Source organism: Setaria italica, chromosome VI (genome assembly GCF_000263155.2).
Source record: "Setaria italica strain Yugu1 chromosome VI, Setaria_italica_v2.0, whole genome shotgun sequence".
NCBI classification, from domain to species: domain Eukaryota; kingdom Viridiplantae; phylum Streptophyta; class Magnoliopsida; order Poales; family Poaceae; genus Setaria; species Setaria italica.
This window is the reverse complement of record NC_028455.1, coordinates 3,241,153-3,264,434: the sequence shown is the minus strand read 5'-3', so window position 1 is coordinate 3,264,434 and position 23,282 is coordinate 3,241,153. Positions and strand designations below refer to the sequence as shown.

Below are 23,282 nucleotides of genomic sequence, written 5' to 3'. Positions count from 1 at the left end.
GCTAGCTCGGTACTGGCTCATGGGCCTGGCTGATGCAGGCTGCCAAACACACCCTTTGGTTTTACTCTGGATGGATAATGTTTTTGTATGCTAAAATCCGTCTTTTGATTGGATTCAAACTCATCTGATGCACGTATGCAGGATGGGAGGAATTTTGCATTTTTATTATCCTTTAACCAAAATTCCTGTTTGGAAACGTGGTTTTGGTGGTTTCGGGATCCAAATCTGCTAGAATTTGGTAAAAACTTGAACTGAATCGTAAAGCGCCAGTCCTTTTAACCAAGTTGTTGCTGGATATGTGGTGCTGCTTGTGTGTATTTCGTTCATTTCTTTCTGGGAGACTGTTGTTGTAATCTCTGACAGCCTGTTCGCTTCATCTTATCAGCCACCGAACTGTGTTTTTCTCTTATAATAAATCAATCGTTTCAATTTTTCAACTGGCTCATAAGTCCAGCTCGGATTCTCTGGTGTTCTATTGGCTGCCATTTCGCTAACGCAACCACGTTCCCATTCAACATGAAGGAAATTTTGGGAGACTGACGTGGGAGTAGGATAGGACGCATGCTGTGTGGGTCCCACCTGGCAGCTGGCGCGAGCCGTTCCGTTCCGGGAGTCCATCGGTTCCATTCACTGCATGGTGGGGCTCACCTTAACCGGGTCCCACGAACCAGACGCAATGGCCTCGTGGCCCGTCGCGTTTATGAATCCTGCTCTCCCTTCTCTTCCACCACCTGTCCACCTCCAGTTCAAATTTCAAATTCCTTCTCCCACCCACGCGGAAGCCGGCAGAGCGATGAGGAAGGCGAAAGCAGCCACCGCCGCCTCCAAGCCCAAGGCGAAGCCGAAGCCCAGGACCAGGGCCGCGCCCAAGGCGAAGCCCAGCCCCGCCTCCCTGCTCCCCGGCGGCTCCTCGCCGTCCGCCGGCGGCAGCGGCACGTCCTCCCCCGCGGCCGACCTCAGCTTCTTCTCGGACTCGCCCTCGCGCTCGCCGGCGAAGCCCAGGTCAAGGAGCTCCCCACTCGCCTCCCCCGCGGCCTCCCCTCTCGCCGCCCCCGCAGCCATGTCCACCATCGGCGACCTGAGGAGCCTCGCCGCGTCCCACCTCGACTCCCTCAAGCGCCGCCTCGACGCGCTCCACGGCGACTCCGTCCGGGACCTCGAGGCATCCCACTCCCGCCTCTCCAAGCGCGTCAAGGTGGGTGGTCCCCGGCTGTCTTCCCCCGTTCCGCCCTCTCGCCTTGTCGCTTCCATGAGTTCGATCGCGCAATTAAATGTGATGTGGTTTCGCCTGCTGCCGCTTGCGTGTTCAGATGCAGACGCATGGTTGCCTGCAGCTGGCGGAGGAGGCGGACAAGGAGCACAAGAAGGTGGCTGACAAGATCACCGAGCGCACCGAGGTGGTGAAGGTACCCTGTACCTCCGATCTCGTTTGCTGTTTACCGACTTGTCATTGTCGTAATTGATACTGTAATTGGTCACTTGCTGGTCTGAATTATGAATTTCTCATGCTTTCTGTGGATCGCAGAACTCATACAAGAAGTTCGTGGCTGAGGTGCAGGCATCTACATCTCGTGGTACTTTGGATGGAGACAAAAAACTCTCTGAATTTTGGTTCTATTGCATGTGTTTCCCATCGACCTGTTGAGGTTGAGTTCTGATGTTGTTGGTGGTGGCCAGTGTGCAAGGTGACTGTCACGGAGATAGCAAAGTCGGCGGAGAGGGCTATTGATGGCTTGCGCAGTCGCTACAACATCTCAGCTACACCCGCTTAGTCAGCAGTTCAGGCTTATGTTCATACGCTCACCAAGTAGGTAAAATCATTTATCCACATGTTGTTTACCAGTCATGCATCTGATATTTCCATGACTATTGAGTGTTGAAATGAGTAGTATGTAGAAGGAACGGATTATTGCAACTGCATTGGCCATTTGGCTGTGTCTGGTCTCTGCCTCTCTGGTGCTAGATGGTCTTGCTGGGATACTGTTTTGATGTCCTGATACTATAATTTTGTTGTTGTATGCTTGAGGAACCGGCCCTTGTTTACTTCCCAAGTTGGGAGGTGCCAAATTGGCATTTTGCCATAAATGCGACACTGTAGCGTTTCGTTTGTATTTGTGAATTATTGTCCAAATATTGACTAATTAGGCTCAAAAGATTCGTCTCGCAAAGTACAACAAAACTGTGCAATTAGTTTTTAATTTCGTCTACATTTAGTACTCCATGCATGTACCGCAAGTTTGATGTGATGGGGAATCTTCTTTTTGCATAGTGTCAAAGTTGGGAGTTTGGAGGGAAGTAAACAAGGGCCAAAGATCTGTAATATGCAGTATGCACTGCTGGTTGACACACCATGTTCTGTAAGGGTTTATGATCCGAAAAGGAGATTGATGTTTGCTTGTCTATTTAATATTGTTTTTGACAACACTACTAAGAATTTTTGTTCAGGAATAACTACTAGCTACTCTCTCAAATAAAATTTCTCTTACTTTGTCATTAGGAATTTTTGTCAAATGGGAGGTGAGGAATTTAGTATCCATGTGGACAGCTAGAATGCTCTAGATTTGGGTTTAGTTTGAGGCATGGCCATTTTTTTTTTCTGAATCTGAACTCCTCTGGTGTAATTTAAAAAATCAGAGCTGTGCCTTTTACTGAATGTATCAGTTGTACACTTGTACTTTCAACAATTTCAGCATGATAATACTGTAGACAGCCAACTTAGGGGTAAGTTCCAATGGCAAATAAAGATTTTACTCCAACATATATGAAGGATCTGTTCTGTAAGGGAAACATCTATCAAGGTCTCAGGGATATCTGCCTGTTAACCACCCTGCTCCCCACTGTAGAGTAGAGATTTTGAGCTCCAGAAGCCTTGTCCTGAGCCTTGAACTGTTAAATGTTGTGACTGTAATTATGAAGTCCCATCTTAACTTTCTTGTAGGTGTCATTATGCTAATGATGTTGGCATTTTTGGTAGGCAAGTTCTGTTGGCCAAATAAAATTTACTAACAAATGGACATGGGAAATGTTGCTATAAACCTTGTCGCTCCTCTTTGCCAAATTTATCAGAACTGAACAATTTCTTTTTTCTGAACACCTTCAAGTTTTTTCCATTTGTGTGCCTTTTCACTGTTGCAGTTCATTAGCACACTTATAGTCAGCTTCTCATTGATTTTCTTATCACACGAAGTAGTCGGTCTTACCTGGCTGATTCTTGTCTGTTTTTTTTCTTGATCAGGCATTGCGCCATTGTCTGCATCAACAGGGCTCAGCTGTTGAATTTTTCAGCATCACTAGGAGGGGCATGTACATTTGTAAATAACAGTTGCACGCACATCATATAGTTCTTATGCTACTGTATCACTTTCAGATATGTCAAAAAATCGATACTTGGGCTTCCGATCCCCGGAACTTTCTTCTTCTGCTTCGTTACGTTTCTTGTGCATCCTGTAAGATGCTATTTTTGGGTGTAGCTCCTGGGATGTGAACCTTGAAGGGTTGAATTTAGTCCGTAATACAAGTCGTCGTCTGAAGAATGTCCATCAACCGCTGATCTAAGTGGGATGGGGCCATCTTCTGCTAAGGTGTTTGGGTTCCCATTGTTTTGTCTGTAAGTGCTGCTACAATGCGATGAACCTTTTGATCTATGGTTAGGACAACCTTGGAAGAAACATCTACAGATCATACCAAACTTGCTAGATTGGTTTGGGAGATGCTGGAAGTGTTCGATGAGTATTGGTAAAATTCATGTGTGGTTATCAGTTCCTGCTGTTGATCCCAGATTCAAACATATACCCGTTTTGAGTTTCATCTATGAGACTATGACAAGCCTTTTATAATTATTGATTTTCTAGCAAAGGCTGTGGCTGTATTTGCACTTTGTTTTGTTACATATTGAATTTCTAGTAACGTTTATGGAGATGTACTTGCAGTTTGTCACGTTTATGTGAAGACCATTCAGTTCTGAACCTGAACTAACATGTGCGGCTGTTTGGTTTGAGGGCCTTTTATCATTGTGTTGGAGTAATTTCTGGTCCTCTGTCCAATGGCAACCATGGACAGTTAGGACAGCCTTGGGGGAAAAAAAATCTGAGATGGTGGACAAACTTGCATCGAGTTTTATCTGAAAAAAGCTTTTCATTAAATATTGAGTTTCTAGCAAGGCTTATGGAGATGTTTCGTTAAATATTGGCAAAGTTTATGGAGATGGGCTTGCACTTTGTTACGTGCACATGAAGAGCATTCAGATTCAGAAGCTGAACTTGTTGGCTGTGGCCTTTTTGGTTTGAGGAATAATGCAGGATGGATTGATCCATGGGATCAATGATCCTTTTGGGGAATGGTTGGGAGTGGAACCAGCTGAGTGGTCTGTTGATCAATTTTTGCACAGGGATTGCACACGGCTTCTTAGAATAAACTGATATTTCCAACACAAATTTCTCTAAAATTGTAAGCAGAAAGTGCCCAGAACAGCTTTCTCAGAATAAACCGAGACGTCCCACACAAATTTCTCTGAATTGTAAACATAAATTGGTTCAGCTATTATCAAATCAGCAACAAGTGTCAACCAACCATCAAATTGTGCCGAAGTAGCACAGGAAGATGAGCGAAATCGAAAACCAACAAGCACACCACCTGTTATCCAATCAAGAGACTGGTATGCGCGAGGCTGCAAGAGGGGATTTGATATGAGGTGAAACACAGATTGCATATATGACACGATATCCATCAAATAATTCCAGCACAATTCACAGAAATTGCTACCACAAAGACTAAATGCAGCCGGCAGTTGGTTCAATCATAGTAGCAAGAACATGATAGTAACATAGCTTCATGATCACAGAAGGATCACATTACATAGTAGTATAGTGAACTGATAACTTAGGGTAGCTGCATCACACACGGATTAGAGACGAACAGGGTATCTTGGAAATCACACAATCCCCTTAACCATCGACGAGTCCCAATTCCTTCAACTCCGCCCACGACCGCCAGTCCTCACCATAGTCCTCCTCATCGTCGGTCTGCTCCATCTCCGCGTACCCCTGGAGATCGTACTGCCTGCTTCTGACCTAAGGCGGTTAATTCATCCTGTTGGGCGCGGATCCGGCCTGGGCACTCTGGTCGCTCCAGCCGGTCGATGACCTCGTCGGACATGCGCGGGTAGGGCTTCGGAGGCGGCAGGCTCATCCGTATCTCGACGTCCTGCATGTCCAGCCTCACCACCGTATGAAAACCTTAAGGCCCCGTTTGGGTCCAAGGAATTGGAATCTATTTAATGGAGTAGGCTAATTTATGTTGGAATGTGGCATTCCATAACTTTCCAAAGTTTAGATATAAGCCTATCTTAAATTCATGGGGTGGGAGATGGAAATTGATTCTATAGATTATGGTTATTAGAATGGAATTCAATTCTTATAGCACGCTCTTAGACTCGCTTCTCTATGGTAGAAGTGCAGCATACAAGTATCTCTCCCATATCACCAACTATAATATACAACTATATTCCACATACAATTATATTAGCTTAATTAATTTGTGTCTAAATTATGATTATTAGGATGGAATTCAATTCCAATGATCCAAACGGGGCCTAAGCATAAGTCAAGGACGAGGAGACTGAAAATCAAGAAACAAGTGAGGAATCCAATCAAAGCTCTTGGAGCACGAGGGACGACAGTTTGCTGAAAAACAATCATAATTGGCAATCCAGTGATTGAGTACCACATAAACAGTGTATCCAATCAATCTATTATTCCAGCATGTTTGGCTGCTTGCTACTCCATACACTGCTTATCAATTGTTAACACAAGACTAGCTGCAGCCGGTTCAATAACATACATCAGAATATGGTCACCAGTAGCAAGATGATCATAACAACATAGGTTGATCACAGGAAGGGGATCACATTACACCGTAGTAATGAACTGACATAGCAAGATACTGATAACAACATACAGATCACATATGGAGGGGATCACATTGCATCGTAGTAATGCTTGATAACACGCACAGATTAAACACACAAGGTTACTGCTTGTATAGTAGAAAAAACCCGTTAGCATCACCTGCTCCTGCTTCTTTAAAGTTATAAGAAGAAAGTGTTCCGGAGATAATCAAATCTGCAACAAGTTTCATCCAACTATATATCTCACAAGCAGCAGATTCAGTAGCCACATAACGCGATTTGTGCACTTAAAACAAATTTGTTCGTTATGATTATATCATCAACAACTCAAATTCAATGTATGAAAGGGCAAAATTATCACAATGCAGATGCCTATGGCACATAGATACGGCGTAACTGATTGTGTAAAACCGTTGTAGCCTTGTAGAACTTCCACTAAGTTGCTTAAGAACAAGTTAACAACATTTGCCCCACAAACATACTACTAAATTAAGAAACTAAGCATGAGTCTCGAAAGGCAGACCGGAAATCAAGAAGCAGAGCATCCCAGCTTCTTCAACCTGCCATCCCCATCAACACCGCGAACTCGTCAGCGTCGACCTCCCGCACCCCCGCCGGGATCAGCTTGGCGGCATCGACCTCCGGGGCGTCCTCGTCATCGGTGTATTCGATCTCCGCCTCCCCCTTCTGCAAGTACTGCTCGCGGATCTGCTCGTACCGTTCGATACGCAGAATTTTAACTGATTACTCAAGGCTAGAGTTCCCCATTTGTTTATGCCAATCCCCTCACTGGAGATGAACATTAAGAACCCCTGGATATGCTGCTGTACTTTCTTACGAATTTCTTAAGACCGATTTGTAAAGAATTTTGTGCATGGTGTTCTGTAAATCCACTAATATCTAGTAATTCAGGTCCTTTGTAGGTTTACAGAATGTCAAGTCACCAACACATAAAAAATGTCTCATTAACTAATTTATGACCCATATCATAAAATAAGACCTGCCCCTTGCAATAGTTAATACTGGTAGCTTCACCAATTCAGTTATCTGCATGACTCTGTTCAGATGTTCTACATGCAAAAGATTTTATTGGGCGTGCTTTACGCCTAACCTAAAAGATGTGGATGCACAATGTCTCAAGCCATGTGAAACTGATGAGTATAACACTTTTATGATTTCTTCTTTATCTCTTCTCCTCTATTGCTATTTATGCAGGCCACTACAAGTATCACCCTGAGGAATACCGAACTGCGGTGACTGAGCTACTCATGAAAGCATCGGCGCTTTACATGAGCAGAAGACAACTTAACGGATATGAGCTAGGTGGGCACAAGTGAGCACAGCGACATGCCTCCGTCCATCTCCGATCACCGCAGAACTGCTGCAAGCTCTAACAACAGGCTAAGACGAGCACCGATCGATCCAATGGATCAGTTCTTCCTACCAAGCTCCATGGAGTACCATGAAAGCAGCGAGGGACCGAAGCCAGAGCTGTTCAACATGCAAAGCGTGGAGAGCTTGAGCCTGCATGGGGTGCTGGGGCAGGTGATGTATGATGTATCCGTCCCAATAAACGTAGAAGGCTGGGACCTCAAGCCTTCTGCTTCGAGGCACATGCATACTGTTGCGCGTCGACATAGCAGCTTCAATCCAATGAAATGTGAAAATTTTGACTGGAACATTTGGATGCATACAGGTGAATGTGTATACTATGAGAATTTGTTTGGTGGATGCTGGTGAATCTTAATATAGCCACCATCCATCGAATAAAATGCGAAATTTAATTTTGTAAATCTGAAGGAGTTGTGCACGTCTGTGTATATGATGTAGCCACTTATTTTCCTCTGCCAATAAATGAAATCTCCTTATTAATTTCTCCCATAGACAAGATCGGAACCGTGTAAAGAATATTGAGTTTGACAAAGCAGAATCATGTCAAGAAAGTTGAGCAACTAACGTAGCAAAATTGGAAGAAAAAAATATCCCTGTCATAGAATTCTTTGCATGAATGGATATTTCATTGGAACTAGTTGAAGAACAAGCACACAGCAAGAACCAAGAAAAAACGAGTGAGGCTATGGGGAGTTCAGCGGACGGCTATGTAGAGATTAACCAAAGTATTATCCATGGATACAGCTTCATGAGAACTTCATTCTGAGCAAGGTAAGACATGAACGGTTCAGAAAAAAAAAACTAGAGGCCTAGATAGATTTTGGATAGGGAGTGTACAGCTGCTACGTTGTAAAAAGGGCCTACAACGAACAGTTAGGGGCATATCTGCAAGGTTAAAGTCGCATCTGGGGACTGCAGCGTGAATAAGTGGCCCAAAAAGAAGCAACGAGGGCATAATTGCAAGGGAAAACTCGAACCCAGGGAGTGGTACATGAATGTGCAAAAAACATTTTGGACCTGGATGTATGACAGCAGAAGTCGCGAGGGCCCGAAAAGAATAACCCAGGGGCCTATCCGTGAGGGAAGAACTCCAGCCCAGGGACCGGCGCGCAAAATCCCAAAAAAATTTGGACCATTTCTCGATTTGTGCGTGTCATCCTTGCGCAGGGGCCATGCTAATCTTCTCTGTATCGTTCCAATTTTATCGGATGTCTCCAAAGAGACAACTGGGCAGCTGCAGCCGAGCCTATAACCTGGTGTTTCCTTTACTCTCTGGCCGGTATGGGACTAAACTTCGATTCCATCGCTCGTTCCCGTAAGCGCGCCAGAGCGCAGCGCAAGCCCCCGCGTGGGCTAAATCTTTTAGAACAGCCCAGATATCACGGGAAAGAGCAAGGTGGGCTTTTGTTCCCCCCCCCGTGGGCTGATTTTTAACACAGCCCAGCTAACAATAGGATCCGATTGCGAACAGGTACATTTTTTTACACACTTCACTAAAAAATTAGCATGTGCATATTCCTATCCCGGGAAAAACGATAGTAAAATTATAATCCTCAAAATCAACAAGAAAAGTCGGTCACCATCCTCGCTAGAAAATTGTATATTTTTCTTCGAGAAAGAAACTAGTACAGCTCTCATGGCTCCGTGATTGAATGCGATGAGTGTACAGCTTATTTGGTTAGTGGGTAATTCTTAGAAAGAATGGCAAGATTAAATTCATAGGAGTTTTTTTTTCCAGTACCATCTCACTTTATTTGATAGATACGATGTGTGGGAATATTTCCTTATAATGGGAAAAATTTTAAGTTACGCAAAAAAAAGGGTCAAAAAGAAGATGGAGTGAAAAGGAATATGCTCATGGAATGGTAGTGATGCCTGAATGATGTCACGAAGAGCTCCATCCTGAAAAGCAAAGCTTTTAAGAGGCAAAGAAATAACTCCAAGATACATGCATGATGTCAATCCAATCCAATGGAATGCATATATGATATTCCTTTTCATTCTGCTGCCTCAACTAATCGTCATGTGCTTCTGAGATTGATATAATTACAATTATAAATGTGGAATCCTCGTATGTTCGAAATTAAATGAAAGATGCGATCAATTTACGGATACCTAAATATGAGAATCATAGTTTCTTTCATTTGTAACTCGCATGTCAGCTTTTTTCTTTTTAATATAACAGGCTGCTCTTCGGTTTGTTTAAAAAAAAGAGAATCAATAAGATATTAGGTTGGTTTTCAAGAACGCAAATAGTAGCCGTGAAAATAGTACTAGTCGGTTTTTTATATGATTTCTCCCTCATCTCATTTCCAGAAAATGTATCATCAATTTGTACACCGGATGAGCCATAAGCCTATAACACCCTTTTTTCATGCCTTTGTCTTGAGTTTTTCTATATTATTTTGCGAAACTGTTTTGAGTTTTTCTAGAACTTCTAGATTGCAACTTGGAAGGTTCTACATCTTATTTCTTTTGCACAGCATGTCGTAAGTTATTGGACATGCTGTAAGAAAGGGAAGCATGGTCTTGGGGCGCTTGGCGATGAAGTCGCCGGCCACCTCCTCCTCGGAATTGGCGCGCTTCTCCATCTGCGTCGCCGTCTCTGCCTCGAACCCTTCTCCGACTCCGGCTGTTCTGCTCTCCTCTCTGTCCGTTGCTGATACTTCAAAGGCATCGATGGGCCAAATGGGCCAGATCTAACTACAACAATAAGCCCAACTCTGTCTGGCGCGTGGTGGTCCAATACGAACGATGGGAAGCCCACCAACCCACATATCCATTCATTTCCGGGGCTACAATATTTCGTTCGCTACGGGCCTACGGCTCACGGGCTTCGACAAATTTTACAAACGGATATGCCTTCATGCTGTTTTTCACGTCCTGAGGCCCAAAGCCCATCCAAACCTCACTTGAGCCCAGATGATGAACTGGGTCGGGCTCCTCGCGAGCTCACCACCCAGACACCCACCAACCCATCACAGATCCATCCAGCTCCAACCCTAACCCTACCCGGATCCTCCCCCCCCTCGCAGCTCCCCCCGGATCGCCCACCTCGATCACGCAAATCCGCGCCGATTCGACGCCCGCAGTCGGTTCCTGCTTCCATTTCGCGGCGGAATTTTGGAGCTTTCCGCAGGAGCAGCAGTAAGTGATCGAATACTCGCTCTTGCTTTCGGCGCAGTTGCAGAGAGAAAATTCGTTGCCGGGGTTGCTGTTGCTAGCACCCTAGGAGGGTCACTACTTTGTTGTTCGAAGCTCAGGAGATTGGTGCTTCGAGTTCATGCGCGCTGGCATCTGTTTGGAGTACGAGGTTTTCAGTAGAAGACACTATGTTTTAGCTTTTGCAGTTACAGCAGTCTGAGTTTTCGAAATTTCAACTATGGCCTTGATATAGGTTAGATTGGAGTTCATGGACCTGCGCTTGGCGCCTTCTTTTCCGTGTTGTTAGTTTCTGTGCATACTGGTTGTGTGTGCAAAATGGCTCCTGGCATTTTGTTGGGGGGCCTTCCTCCCTGTATGCTTGCCTTCCTGTAGATGTTTCCTTTTTTTTTTGTCATGGCTGCATGTTTTAAGAGTCTATCTGGGTGTCTATCGGTTCTGCAGCTTAACCACATGCCGTTGAGAAAGTGAATAATGTCCCATTGTTATCTGCAGAAATGGATCACTTGGATGAGCATGACAGTGATGACATGAAAGTAGGGGCAGCCTCTGATGGCACTGCCACCAGATTGAGAAAGAAGAGGTCTAAGATTTGGGAACAGTACAGGCCCATCTTTGTAGATGGAGCGATTCAGAGCGCGGAATGCCTCTACTGCCATATTCACATGAGTTGCAGAGGTGCTGATGGGCAGTCCAACGGAACAAGCCATTTGTGGCGACACCAGAAAATTTGCCGAGCAAAAGATGGGTTCGGTCCGAGCCCGCTGCAGCAGGATGCCGATTTGCCATACGGTATGCTTTAGCTACTGACTAGCACTTAAGATGGATGCTAAATTTTTTTTCAAACCAACTAATACAACTGTAGACTCTGCATAACAGTTCTCTGTATTCTTATGTATTTTGTAAGCTGCACTTATGTATTCGGTAAGCTGTGCCAGATTGAGCATCAGATGTTATCATTTTTGTGGAAGTTTATTGTACTTCTCTCTGCATTCTTAACTAGTATGGGAGCTTTTAGGCCTTTATCATTAGTATGTATTACTCTCTGCACTTGTCTGTTTAACAATGTTTGTTCATGGGAGCTGTCATTTCATGATGATTATTACCGTTTGATGGGTCAAGAATTTTTATATTTTTTCTGACTTTTAATTCTCTACCCTGACATTAGTGTTGTGAAGGGTATTGAGTGGCTAGTGTCTCTGTCTCCCTAGTCTGAAAGAAACACTGCGAAACAGATGCGCAAACAATAGATTCTATGCAGCTCTTTGGTCACTTATTTTTCTTTCTCATAAATTTCGTTGTTTGCTAGTTTGTATGTTGTATAAATGTTCCTGTTTCTTCATGGAAAATTGTATGCCTTTCATATTTTGTGGCTTTGTGCATATTCTGACTGAACTGTTCAACCTCTTTGCATATAGTGGTGAGTGAAGTAGATCCTGTGGACCAAATTCTTCCAGATTCACTTGATGGAGTAAACTTGGTGACCCGTAGTGAGAATAGCAAATTCAGGTCAAAGGTATGGAAGGATTTTATACCATTCTATGTTGAAGGGAGAGTCCAGGGTGCTGACTGTGTCCATTGCCACAAGCGACTCAGTGCGGATAAAGGTAGAAGCCATTTGACCCGACATACTCAGACTTGTCCAGCACGAAGTGGAAATAGCATAAATCATCAGCAGGGTGTGTTGTTCCAGTCCAGTGTACCGAGTTTTAAATCTAGGCTTCAAGATGAGCTTTCACCAGCCTTGACAAATGGTAAGGTTCAGATTGCAGAGTATGCTAGTAAGTTCCTCAAGGGCAGTTCTGGTAATAGAAGCCCAGTGGAACGTCACATTCTAGCTTTGCCAGCAATGGATGAGACAAATTCCACAGAACAAAATACCACATCAGCTCAGACTGCTGCAGATATAAGCAGGAAATTTGACCAAGAAGCATCTTATCAAGAGCTAACTAAAATGATTATTTCACATGGCTATCCCTTGTCAATTGTGGAACATGAAGAAATGAAAAGGTTTGCAAAGAGCCTGAACCCTGCATTTAACATGGCTTCGAGCATTGATATAGAAGAGTATTCAACTCTTTTATTTCAGAAAGAAAAGACTGATCTAAAGGAAAAGATTGCTCTTTTATCCCATCGGGTTTCCTTATCAGCAAGTGTGTGGGCTCCTCATGGAGCTGAGGCCTCAGTGAAGTATCTCTGTCTGGCAGTGCATTTTATTGATTCTGAATGGAAACTTCAAAGGAAAATCATCAAATTTGGTGTGTTTTGGTCCTCACCTACTAGTTTAGAAAGGATGATACATTTTAAGGAGGCCTGCGTACTGGATTCTGATAGTGGACCATTTAATGTCATACAGGAAGCTTTAAGAGATTGGAATCTTGATCAGAAGCATTTCAGCTTGACATCTGTCAATGCAATTAGAAGCGATGAGGGTACCTCAAAGCTGATGGACTTGCTCATCCAAAGAAAATGCCTTCCTATTAGAGGTGAACTGTACAATGTTGCTTGTGTGGATGATGTGCTTAACAGCATTGTTTCAAAAGGGCAACCAGTGCTTCACCATGTTGGTGACATACTAGAGAAATTTATTCAGGTACAAATGTCCTCATCGCTGACTCGGCAGCAACTTTTAGAAGTTGTTACACATATTGGATTGAAGTGCCCACAGGAGGATGCAAAATGGTGGCATAAAATTTACTTCAGGCTTGAAGTTTTTCTGCATTTCAAGAAGGCATTCCCCTCGGAAGAATTGTTATCTGCAGAAGATACTAAAACTGTGGAATCTGTTTGCAGGATACTGAGGGCTTTTTATCGTGCTGTTGAAGTAATTTCTGGTCCTGTTTGCCCCACAGCAAATATATACTTCAATGAACTATGGAAAGTTAGAACAACTTTGCAAGAAGAAGCATCCTCTGATCACACTGAACTTGCTAACATGGTTTGGGTGATGCAAGAAGCGTTCAATGAGTATTGGCAAAGTTCATACGTGTGGCTGTCAATACCTGTTGTTCTTGATCCGAGATTCAAAATTACTTTTATTGAGTTCCGTCTAAAGCGAGCTTTTGGTACTGATGCGGAGAAGTATGTATCTGCCGTGCGTGATGCAATAAGGGAGCTGTTCCATGAATATTGTGGTCCTTCAGAGAAGTCAGGGCTTGACACATCAACTCGTGAAGCTCGTATTGTTGAGTTTGATGGATTTGATAGTGATTCATTGGAAGATTGGGATGAGCATCTTAATGCACAGACAAGGAGCCAACTAATGACAGAACTTGACAACTACCTTGAAGATGGTCTTGTCCCGAGAAAGGATGATTTCGATATTCTGAACTGGTGGATGAATAATTCTACAAAGTATCCAACTCTGTCAATTATGGCACGTGATGTCCTGGCAATGCCAGCTTCTGCTGTTAATTGTGAAGCTGCATTGAGCAGTGAGGGAAATATGATTCATAAGCAATGGAGCACATTAAATATCAAAACAATTGAGGCTCTTGTATGTACTCGAGATTGGATTAAATAGAAAGGTAATATTTTCACTTTGGTCGTTCCGTTGGTTTCCTTCTTTGCTTATTTAATTTTTATAAAGATACTCCTTTTTATTGGAATTTTTGTTTATATTTGACATGTCAGTTCTCAATAAAATTTTGCACTGTTGGAGTTGGAGCATTCACATTATCATATTTTATTAGCTAGACAATTAGTAGCAATAGGACCATCACACCATCCATTTTTTCTTGCTAGATGGTTACTGGAAAAACATCAGTAAATCAATAGGATCTGCCTTAGGTCAAACAAGGGGTTTGCTCTCAACTAACAATATTGAAACTGCATCACTAGAATAATTACTGAAAAGATAAACACCAGTAAATCAGTAGGATCTGCAGTAGCTTACAGAAAAAAGGTTTGTTCTCAGGGCAATGCTACAGTACACCGATTACCTCCTAGGAGGTAAGAGTTCAAATTAATGAGGCCCTTAATATTAAAAAAGGCAACAAAAAAAAAGAAACAACCGGCTCCCCATTATCACGGCTTCCTTCAATTTAGGATCGGAGGAACAGGTCCAACATCTGCATGTGAACATGCAATTTCTTTTCTTTTAGTTGCAACCGACATCATAACATTTTAACAGTCCGCATCTGGATGGAGAAAAAAAAAATACTTGAACATCTTCATGTTTACTTGAACATCTCCTCATGACATGCAATTTAACATTTGCATCTGCATTTCTTCTTTGAAACGAAACATCTGCATCTGCATTTCTTCTTTGAAACGAAACATCTGCACCCGCATGGGGAAAAAAAGAGATGGCCATGACACATTTCTCCATGCAACACATTTACTTGACTTATGTCACATTTTTTTCGAACGGATCCATGTCACATAAAGGTGTCATGTTCGTCTCTCGTTTTTTGAACCAGAACCGCCATCCATGTTCACGTGGGAGGCAAAAAAGAAACTTAGATATGATATAGTACAATCATGTGTGGAAGTTAGATCTAATAGAAAAATACTTTTCCTATTTTCAGATTTAAAAAATAGATATAATATTACTTCCTATGAGGTAATATGTTATTAGATCAACGGTCCACAGTCATTTGGGAGTACCTTAGCAAAACCCTTGTTCTCAACTAAAAGTATGAATATTGTGTTTCTGTTATGGTGAGCATGCATTCTCTGAACTTGGAAAAGATAGAGTAATATGCATTGCAGGCTTGCAGATCAAGGATGTCAGGGGTTTGTCATAGACCTTACCTTGCTAGTCACTGTGCCTATGATGCAATTTAGTCATGATGAATTTCCCTTTACGAAACAATATGTAAATACAAGTAATGGAGGGAAAATTTGAAACAGTATGCACTTTAGTATTGTCAATTTAGCATCATGCAAATACGAGTAATAGAGGGGGGGGGGGGATTAAATTGCTTGTATTGCGTGGAATAGAAATATTCGTGACACTGGACGCTCTCTGGGGGCAAGTGGTTCCTTGCACAGCCCATTTATCATGCTGCTGCTAACTACCAATAAGCTGACAGCTGATAGCATGCTTCCTTTTTTTTTAATTATCAACAGAAGATTACAAGCAGTTCATAACCATGGTGCTTCTAACTCAGGAACCTAGGATGATATCAGAAAAGAGTGCACTGGCCAACATCTTGCAGCCACTGGTATGTGCTTGTATATTTGAGCGAATCTTTCCCCGGGAGTGTGTATTGCAGAAGCTAAAAAGGAGAGCTTCTAGGTGTTGACATGTATTATGCATTGTTGCCTAGGATTTTGTTAGGCTTCTGGTGCAGATTATTTGTACAGTGCGAATGATGTGCTGCTGCTTTAACCTGAGAAGTCATTTGATATTCTGTCTATGTTATCGTGGCGTACTGCAAAATCTCAACTTGAATTTTAAGGCACTCATATTGCATTTTGTGAATGGCGCCAGCTAGGAAATGTGTCCATTCGAGGTTTCCAGGCGAGAGGAAAGCGACATCCAGCTGGGCCCGAATCCATGTTGTGCCGCTATTCGGACCCAGTTCGTGGGGAAACACAACCCAATTTCTAATGCGCCGAAGGCCCAGTAAGTGGCCGGTAGCACGTAAACAGCCCGTTTCAGCCCAGATCATGAACTGGGTCGGGGTCCTCGCGACCTGACCCCACCAGCCAGTCCATCGACCTGAACTGAGTGGAATGCCGATACTGCGATGTTCACTCGAGCTGCAACATCGCGCGTCAACAGTGAGCTGGGCCCACGCGCTGTCCTTGACGCCAGTGAGCTGCAGGCGACGACACGACGGCAGCGCGCGCCGCCGGATGGTTTAATCATATTTTATTCAGAGTTTCAGAGAACGCATGTGGGATGCCCAGAGTTTCCCACGAAGTGTGGCATCAATAACAATATGATATACATAGTCCTCTACCCCTCTCCTCCCAAACATCCACTGGACACCACGGCGGCCCGGCCAGTGTCCGTTACCTTCTTCTCCAATTCTTCAACTTCCTCCGAAGCAGTGCGGCCGCAACAATATGATATGAATCCAATCTCATCGGTTGCCGACACGACACGACACGACGGTGGGAATCTCCAGCCGCATTCAAAAGCGCTTTCAAGGTTTAAGAAACGAGAGCTGCAATTTGTCCGTCTAAACCAAAAGCCTATCAATAAATTAGGAACATATTCCGACAAGTTCCCAGAAAATAAATTTGTATCAAATTGGAACAGTAATCAACCCCAACATGGCAGTATTAAAAAAACTTATATAAACAAAAAAATCTCAAATATCCTTCAGAGACATATAATCGTCACTATAAATAAGAATCAAATATCCCGGTAGTAATTAGTATTAACATGGTGCGTGTTGTTGTGTTGTTTACTTGTGTTGTGTTAGTCTATTTCAATACATAATGTTATAGGGCTGAGATGTTGAAAATTTTTATGTGGAATTGAGGTCGTCGGAACAAGTGGAAGTGGTGTTAATTCATGAAGACATGTATAGTTCTTTTTTTTTCATGAAAGACTCTTAATTTAGTACTTTTCTACCTTCAATATTCTATGTATTGTTTGAGCCTATTTGTTGAACACTTGAAATCTAGAAAATTATATAATTATTTATACTCTTTGAAAAATATGTTATATCTTAATAGTGTATGGCTAGTAATTGCTTACTTCCTTAACACTTCCTACGCCCAGGCGGCAGGTGAGGGTTGTCGACACCACGGCGGACCCCACGCATCATTTATCAGACTTTGCACCCGGCGGGCCGGCGGCCCGGCCACCTCTCGGTATAAAACTAATGTCCGTTGCCACCTTTAGGCCTCGTCCCAGCCCGGCTACCTCTCCCCTTCCCCGGTATAAATGCCCTCCCCGGCCTCCCCTACCCCAACCATCTCGCTCCTCCGGCTCTCCCCGTCCGCTGCGCACCGCCCAGCTCATCCTCCTCCTCCTCCCGCTGCATTCTTTGCCTCTTCGGCAACGCTTCCCTCCCCGGTGCGGCGGTGCCTCGCCTGCTCGCTCGACGGCCCTCTCCAATTAAGCAGGGGACTGCGGTGCCACGCGGCCGACGATGACCACTCCGGGCACCACGGCGATGTTCGCCGGCCTCGCCATCTTGCTGTTCTCCGTCAGCGCCGGATTCAACTCCGGCGCCGGCGGATTCGGCTTGCTGCTCTGCTTCGCGGGGGTTCTCGCCGGCGCCAACATCGTCGCCGTCGGCATCCTGGCGCCCGTCGTCCCGGCGGTGTTGGCCGAGGCGCGTGCTCTCGCAGAGTTCCTTGGTCGCAACCTCGCCGTCGTGGGGCTCGTGATGGCTTCCTGCGCCGTCACGGCGGTCTCCGGCGAAGCAGGCCAGGTGCTCTGCTTCGGCATGTTTGCTCTGCTCCTCCTCGGCCTCTCCCTGATCAGCGTTGGGATTCTTGGCCTCTCCCAGATGCATTGAGTATCTGTTGCTGCTGCTGCCTCCTGCTTGCTGTCATTCTCATGCCGTGTGGGCTCAAATAATGAATGTGCGCTACTATAGTTCAAGTGTCCTTCTTTCCTCTGGCCATGTAATGCCATACTGTCTCTTCTGAGAGATGATGTAAGACAAATAATGACAGGCTGCACACCTTGTAGTATGTTTTCTTTTCTGTTTTCCCTTTTGCTTCGCTCTCGTATAACCAGTAGGGACCCTCCCCTCCTGTTTCTTCAAAAAAAAAAACTATGTGTCAGCATTGGATAAAATGCAATCACGTGCATAGTTTGATGAAAGCGTGATGTTTTGAGTATCTGTTTGCAAGTTTCCTAAAATTATTCTTGTCCTAGGAAATGCTAATCAACTAAGAATCTGCTACATGCTATCTCTGTTCAGAATAAGATGACGTTTTGGACAAATAATTTGTCATGTAGCATGAGAGAACTGAACAGCTTCCACCGGGTGGCTGCCGTGCGGCAGGACTCTTAACTGATTTTGGTTCCTCGTTGTTCCACCGGCATGACTCTCTTGGATAGTTGTCAGTACTGTTGTCAGCACATTTGCGGATGGTACTGTTGATTCCATGCTGTTGGGAACTTCGGATAGTAGTGTTGTCAGCACAGTTGAACTCTCTTGGATATCCTACCATCTATCATCTTTCAACTGGTTCACCAGACGACTCAAGAGGTGCCAAGGCGGTGAAGTCTGATTGCTGGCTTCACCGGGAGCCAAGAAGGCGTCCGGTGAAGACGACGGGCGGGGAAACGAGCACCGTCGCGGTCGTGGCAGCCTCTCATCTATGCTGGGGATCGTGGCCGCATCCTCAGCTGTCCATGCCGTCGCCGTTGGCGCCGTCACCCCGGTGGTGGCTTTCGGACTGGCCGTCGTCATGTTCGCCGGCGTCTCCATGGCAATGGCCGGTTTTCTCTAAGTCTAGGATAGGCGGGCTCTGGAAATTCTGTTCCACTGTCGTCGTTGTTATTGCTCAGTTTCTTACTCAGAGCTTCTTCAAAAGCTACTGGTCCGAGAATGTAAGCAGGCTCGTCTGTTTGATGGCCTAGACTTTTTTTTCGCTAGGCTGATGATTTGAATAAATCCAAAGGATGAGCTGTTTGAAATACGCACCAGTTATATGGTTATTCTAGTTTATACAAATGTCTACTTATTTTAGGATAGCTTGAAATTGCTTTCATAAGGCACCATGGACTCCGATGTTGATCACAGAGACTCCGAACACCAGCAGGACAAATATCATGAAGGAGAACGCCGGGCCTGTCAACCGCTGTGAAAGCAGAGGATACCATGACGAGCCCCACGACGGCGAGGTTGCGCCGCATGAACGCACGTGCACCGGCGAACCCTGCGAGCGCGGGGCCGATGGGTGCTGCTGGGTCGTCGGCCGTCCTGACGCCGGCGGCGATCATGTTGGGCCAGATAATCCGTCGCAGTCGCCGAAGTTGATGCCTGCGCCGACATCGAGCAACATGATGATCAGGCTATCTCTTGTCAATTGTGGAACATGGCTATCCCTTGTCAATTGTGGAACATGAAGAAATGAAAAGGTTTGCAAAGAGCCTGAACCCTGCATTTAACATGGCTTCGAGCATTGATATAGAAGAGTATTCAACTCTTTTATTTCAGAAAGAAAAGACTGATCTAAAGGAAAAAGATTGCTCTTTTATCCCATCGGGTTTCCTTATCAGCAAGTGTGTGGGCTCCTCATGGAGCTGAGGCCTCAGTGAAGTATCTCTGTCTGGCAGTGCATTTTATTGATTCTGAATGTAAACTTAAGGAAAATCATCAAATTTGGTGTGTTTTGGTCCTCACCTACTAGTTTAGAAAGGATGATACATTTTAAGGAGGCCTGCGTACTGGATTCTGATAGTGGTCCATTTAATGTCATACAGGAAGCTTTAAGAGATTGGAATCTTGATCAGAAGCATTTCAGCTTGACATCTGTCAATGCAATTAGAAGGGATGAGGGTACCTCAAAGCTGATGGACTTGCTCATCCAAAGAAAATGCCTTCCTATTAGAGGTGAACTGTACAATGTTGCTTGTGTGGATGATGTGCTTAACAGCATTGTTTCAAAAGGGCAACCAGTGCTTCACCATGTCGGTGACATACTAGAGAAATTTATTCAGGTACAAATGTCCTCATCGCTGACTCGGCAGCAACTTTTAGAAGTTGTTACACATATTGGATTGAAGTGCCCACAGGAGGATGCGAAATGGTGGCATAAAATTTACTTCAGGCTTGAAGTTTTTCTGCATTTCAAGAAGGCATTCCCCTCAGAAGAATTGTTATCTGCAGAAGATAGTAAAACTGTGGAATCTGTTTGCAGGATACTGAGGGGTTTTTATCGTGCTGTTGAAGTAATTTCTGGTCCTGTTTGCCCCACAGCAAATATATACTTCAATGAACTATGGAAAGTTAGAACAACTTTGCAAGAAGAAGCATCCTCTGATCACACTGAACTTGCTAACATGGTTTGGGTGATGCAAGAAGCGTTCAATGAGTATTGGCAAAGTTCATACTTGTGGCTGTCAATACCTGTTGTTCTTGATCCGAGATTCAAAATTACTTTTGTTGAGTTCCGTCTAAAGCGAGCTTTTGGTACTGATGCAGAGAAGTATGTATCTGCCGTGCGTGATGCAATAAGGGAGCTGTTCCATGAATATTGTGGTCCTTCAGAGAATTTTTGTTTATATTTGGCATGTCAGTTCTCAATAAAATTTTGCACTGTTGGAGTTGGAGCATTCACATTATCATATTTTATTAGCTAGACAATTAGTAGCAATAGGACCATCACAGCATCCATTTTTTCTTACTAGATGGTTACTGGAAAAACATCAGTAAATCAATAGGATCTGCCTTAGGTCAAACAAGGGGTTTGCTCTCAACTAAAAATATTGAAACTGCATCACTAGAATAATTACTGAAAGATAAACACCAGTAAATCAGTAGGATCTGCAGTAGCTTACAGAAAAAAGGTTTGTTCTCAGGGCAATGCTACAGTGCACCGATTACCTAATGAGGCCCTTAAATATTAAAAAAGCAACAAAAAAAAGAAACAACCGGCTCCCCATTATCACGGCTTCCTTCAATTTAGGATCGGAGGAACAGGTCCAACATCTGCATGTGAACATGCAATTTCTTTTCTTTTAGTTGCAACCGAAGTCATAACATTTTAACAGAACACACGGCCGCATCTGGATGGAGAAAAAAAAATACTTGAACATCTTCATGTTTACTTGAACATCTCCATATGACATGCAATTTAACATCTGCATCTGCATTTCTTCTTTGAAACGAAACATCTGCATCTGCATTTCTTCTTTGAAACGAAACATCTGCATCCGCATGGGGAAAAAAAGAGATGGCCATGACACATTTCTCCGTGCAACACATTTACTTGACTTATGTCACATTTTTTTCGAACGGATCCATGTCACATAAAGGTGTCATGTTCTTCTCTCTCTTGTTTTTTGAACCAGAACCGCCATCCATGTTCACGTGGGAGGCAAAAAAGAAACTTAGATATGATATAGTACAATCGTGGAAGTTAGATCTAATAGAAAAATACTTTTCCTATTTTCAGATTCAAAAAATAGATATAATATTACTTCCTATGAGGTAATATGTTATTAGATCAACGGTCCACAGTCATTTGGGAGTACCTTAGCAAAACCCTTGTTCTCAACCAGGGGCGGATCCAAGGGGAGGGCTAGGGGGCTGCACCCCCCCGAGAGCCTTGTTTTACCTGTAAAATACTGTAGATAAAGTCTCAAATCACAATTAATTTCTAGTCCTAGCTCTTAATCTTTACTATTTAGCCCCCCCAGGTGTTCATCCTGGTTCCGCCCCTGTTCTCAGCTAAAAGTATGAATACTGTATTTCTGTTATGGTGAGCATGCATTCTCAACTAAAAGTATGCATTGCAGGCTTGCAGATCAAGGATGTCAGGGGTTTGTCATAGACCTTACCTTGCTAGTCACTGTGCCTATGATGCAATTTAGTCACGATGAATTTCCCTTTACGAAACAATATGTAAATACAAGTAATGGAGCGAAAATTTGAAACATTATGCACTTTATCCTTATCGAAAAATTTGTATTGTCAATTTAGCATCATGCCAATAATGCAACTACGAGTAATAGAGGGGGGGTTGGTGTTAAATTGCTTGTATTGCGCGGAATAGAAATATTCGTGACACTGGACGCTCTCGGGGGACAAGTGGTTCCTTGCACAGCCCATTTATCATGCTGCTGCTAACTACCAATAAGCTGACAGCTGATAGCATGCTTCCTTATTTTTAATTATCAACAGAAGATTTCAAGCAGTTCATAACCATGGTGCTTCTAACTCAGGAACCTAGGATGATATCAGAAAAGAGTGCACTGGCCAACATCTTGCAGCCACTGGTATGTGCTTGTATATTTGAGCGAATCTTTCCCCGTGAGTGTGTATTGCAGAAGCTAAAAGGGAGAGCTTCTAGGTGTTGACAAGTATTATGCATTGTTGCCTAGGATTTTGTTAGGCTTCTGGTGCAGATTATTTGTACAGTGCGAATGAAGTGCTGCTGCTTTAACCTGAGAAGTCATTTGATATTCTGTCTATGTTATCGTGGCGTACTGGGTGTGTTCCCCTGCAAAATCTCAACTTGAATTTAAACGACATCCAGCTGGGCCCGAATCGCGGTGCGGCCCGAATCCATGTTGTGCCATCTGACTTTTTTATTTTTTAGTCTTTTTGCGAAAGATTCTCACAAATACGCCCCTGGCGGAACCAATTCAAAAAATAGACCCTTAGCTTGACGCCATCCATGCTGACGCCAAGCTTATACGTCTCGGCGCCAGGCATCCTAGCGCCAAGGTCCATATGTAGCTGCTGATGCGGAATCCGAGGCGGGGGCTTGGCACCATCCATGGTGGCGCCAAGCCTTGGCGTCGTGGATCTTGGCGCCAGCATGGATGGCGTCGAGCAATTTTGCCTCCTGGCATTTCGAACGAGAAACAAGTATAATTATTCCAAGAAATGTGCAACAAACTACACTCTAGTTCAACTGGTTAGAACATAGACTTCTTATCCTAAAGATCTGAGTTTCAAACCCCTCTATTGAATCTTTTTTCCTACATTTTATTTTTTTAGCTAATTGGTATAAAAATGATTTTGTACGTAAGTCTGCATGGAGAATACTCATTGCGAGCTGTACCATTTCCGCGAGGCACTTAGCTGTTGATCGACTCGTAGCTAGATCGACTAAATGCACAGGTCTCAGACAGTCACGTGAGTAGCACTGTAAGTAACATATGCTGTCATGTGACACTCTGTTCTAGTTACGTAGCGCGTACCTAGTAGTGGCCTACTTGTCTGATTCA

At 43.9% G+C, this 23,282-nt stretch overlaps 4 protein-coding genes across 8 annotated transcripts in view; all 4 read left to right on the top strand.

Moving 5' to 3' along the window:
- Positions 1-745: 745 nt before the first annotated feature.
- On the top strand, positions 746-3,855 carry LOC101762345. Of its 3 annotated transcripts, none has more exons than XM_012847002.2 (5): positions 746-1,195; positions 1,311-1,397; positions 1,526-1,574; positions 1,678-1,811; positions 3,236-3,855. In XM_012847002.2, exons 1-4 carry the CDS (start codon positions 794-796, stop codon positions 1,770-1,772), a joined length of 633 nt encoding a protein of 210 aa, XP_012702456.1. In that variant the 5' UTR covers positions 746-793; the 3' UTR covers positions 1,773-1,811; positions 3,236-3,855. The 3 variants fall into 3 exon arrangements, with proteins under 3 accessions (XP_012702456.1, XP_004972708.1, XP_004972707.1); XM_004972651.3 differs by having other exon boundaries at positions 1,311-1,406; positions 1,678-1,807; XM_004972650.3 differs by having other exon boundaries at positions 1,311-1,406.
- A 6,392-nt stretch (positions 3,856-10,247) lies between these two features.
- On the top strand, positions 10,248-15,860 carry LOC105914687 (zinc finger BED domain-containing protein RICESLEEPER 1). Of its 3 annotated transcripts, none has more exons than XM_012847150.2 (4): positions 10,248-10,444; positions 10,955-11,251; positions 11,878-13,986; positions 15,574-15,860. In XM_012847150.2, the coding sequence occupies exons 2-3, from the start codon at positions 10,957-10,959 to the stop codon at positions 13,980-13,982; spliced, it is 2,400 nt and encodes a 799-aa protein (XP_012702604.1). In that variant the 5' UTR covers positions 10,248-10,444; positions 10,955-10,956; the 3' UTR covers positions 13,983-13,986; positions 15,574-15,860. The 3 variants fall into 3 exon arrangements, with proteins under 3 accessions (XP_012702604.1, XP_012702605.1, XP_012702603.1); XM_012847151.2 differs by having other exon boundaries at positions 15,536-15,860; XM_012847149.2 differs by having other exon boundaries at positions 15,533-15,860.
- A 1,483-nt stretch (positions 15,861-17,343) lies between these two features.
- On the top strand, positions 17,344-18,064 carry LOC101761928. Its single transcript, XM_004972649.3, has one exon. It carries the CDS (start codon positions 17,515-17,517, stop codon positions 17,884-17,886), a length of 372 nt encoding a protein of 123 aa, XP_004972706.1. The 5' UTR covers positions 17,344-17,514; the 3' UTR covers positions 17,887-18,064.
- Positions 18,065-18,700: 636 nt separating this feature from the next.
- Positions 18,701-23,282, top strand: part of LOC111257637 (zinc finger BED domain-containing protein RICESLEEPER 1-like) — a 6,409-nt gene continuing 1,827 nt past the window's right edge. Inside the window, exons 1-2 of the mRNA XM_022827601.1 lie at positions 18,701-18,811; positions 19,809-20,546. Of these exons, the coding sequence (XP_022683336.1) occupies positions 18,701-18,811; positions 19,809-20,546 (849 nt within the window). The remainder of the gene's footprint in view (positions 18,812-19,808; positions 20,547-23,282) is intronic.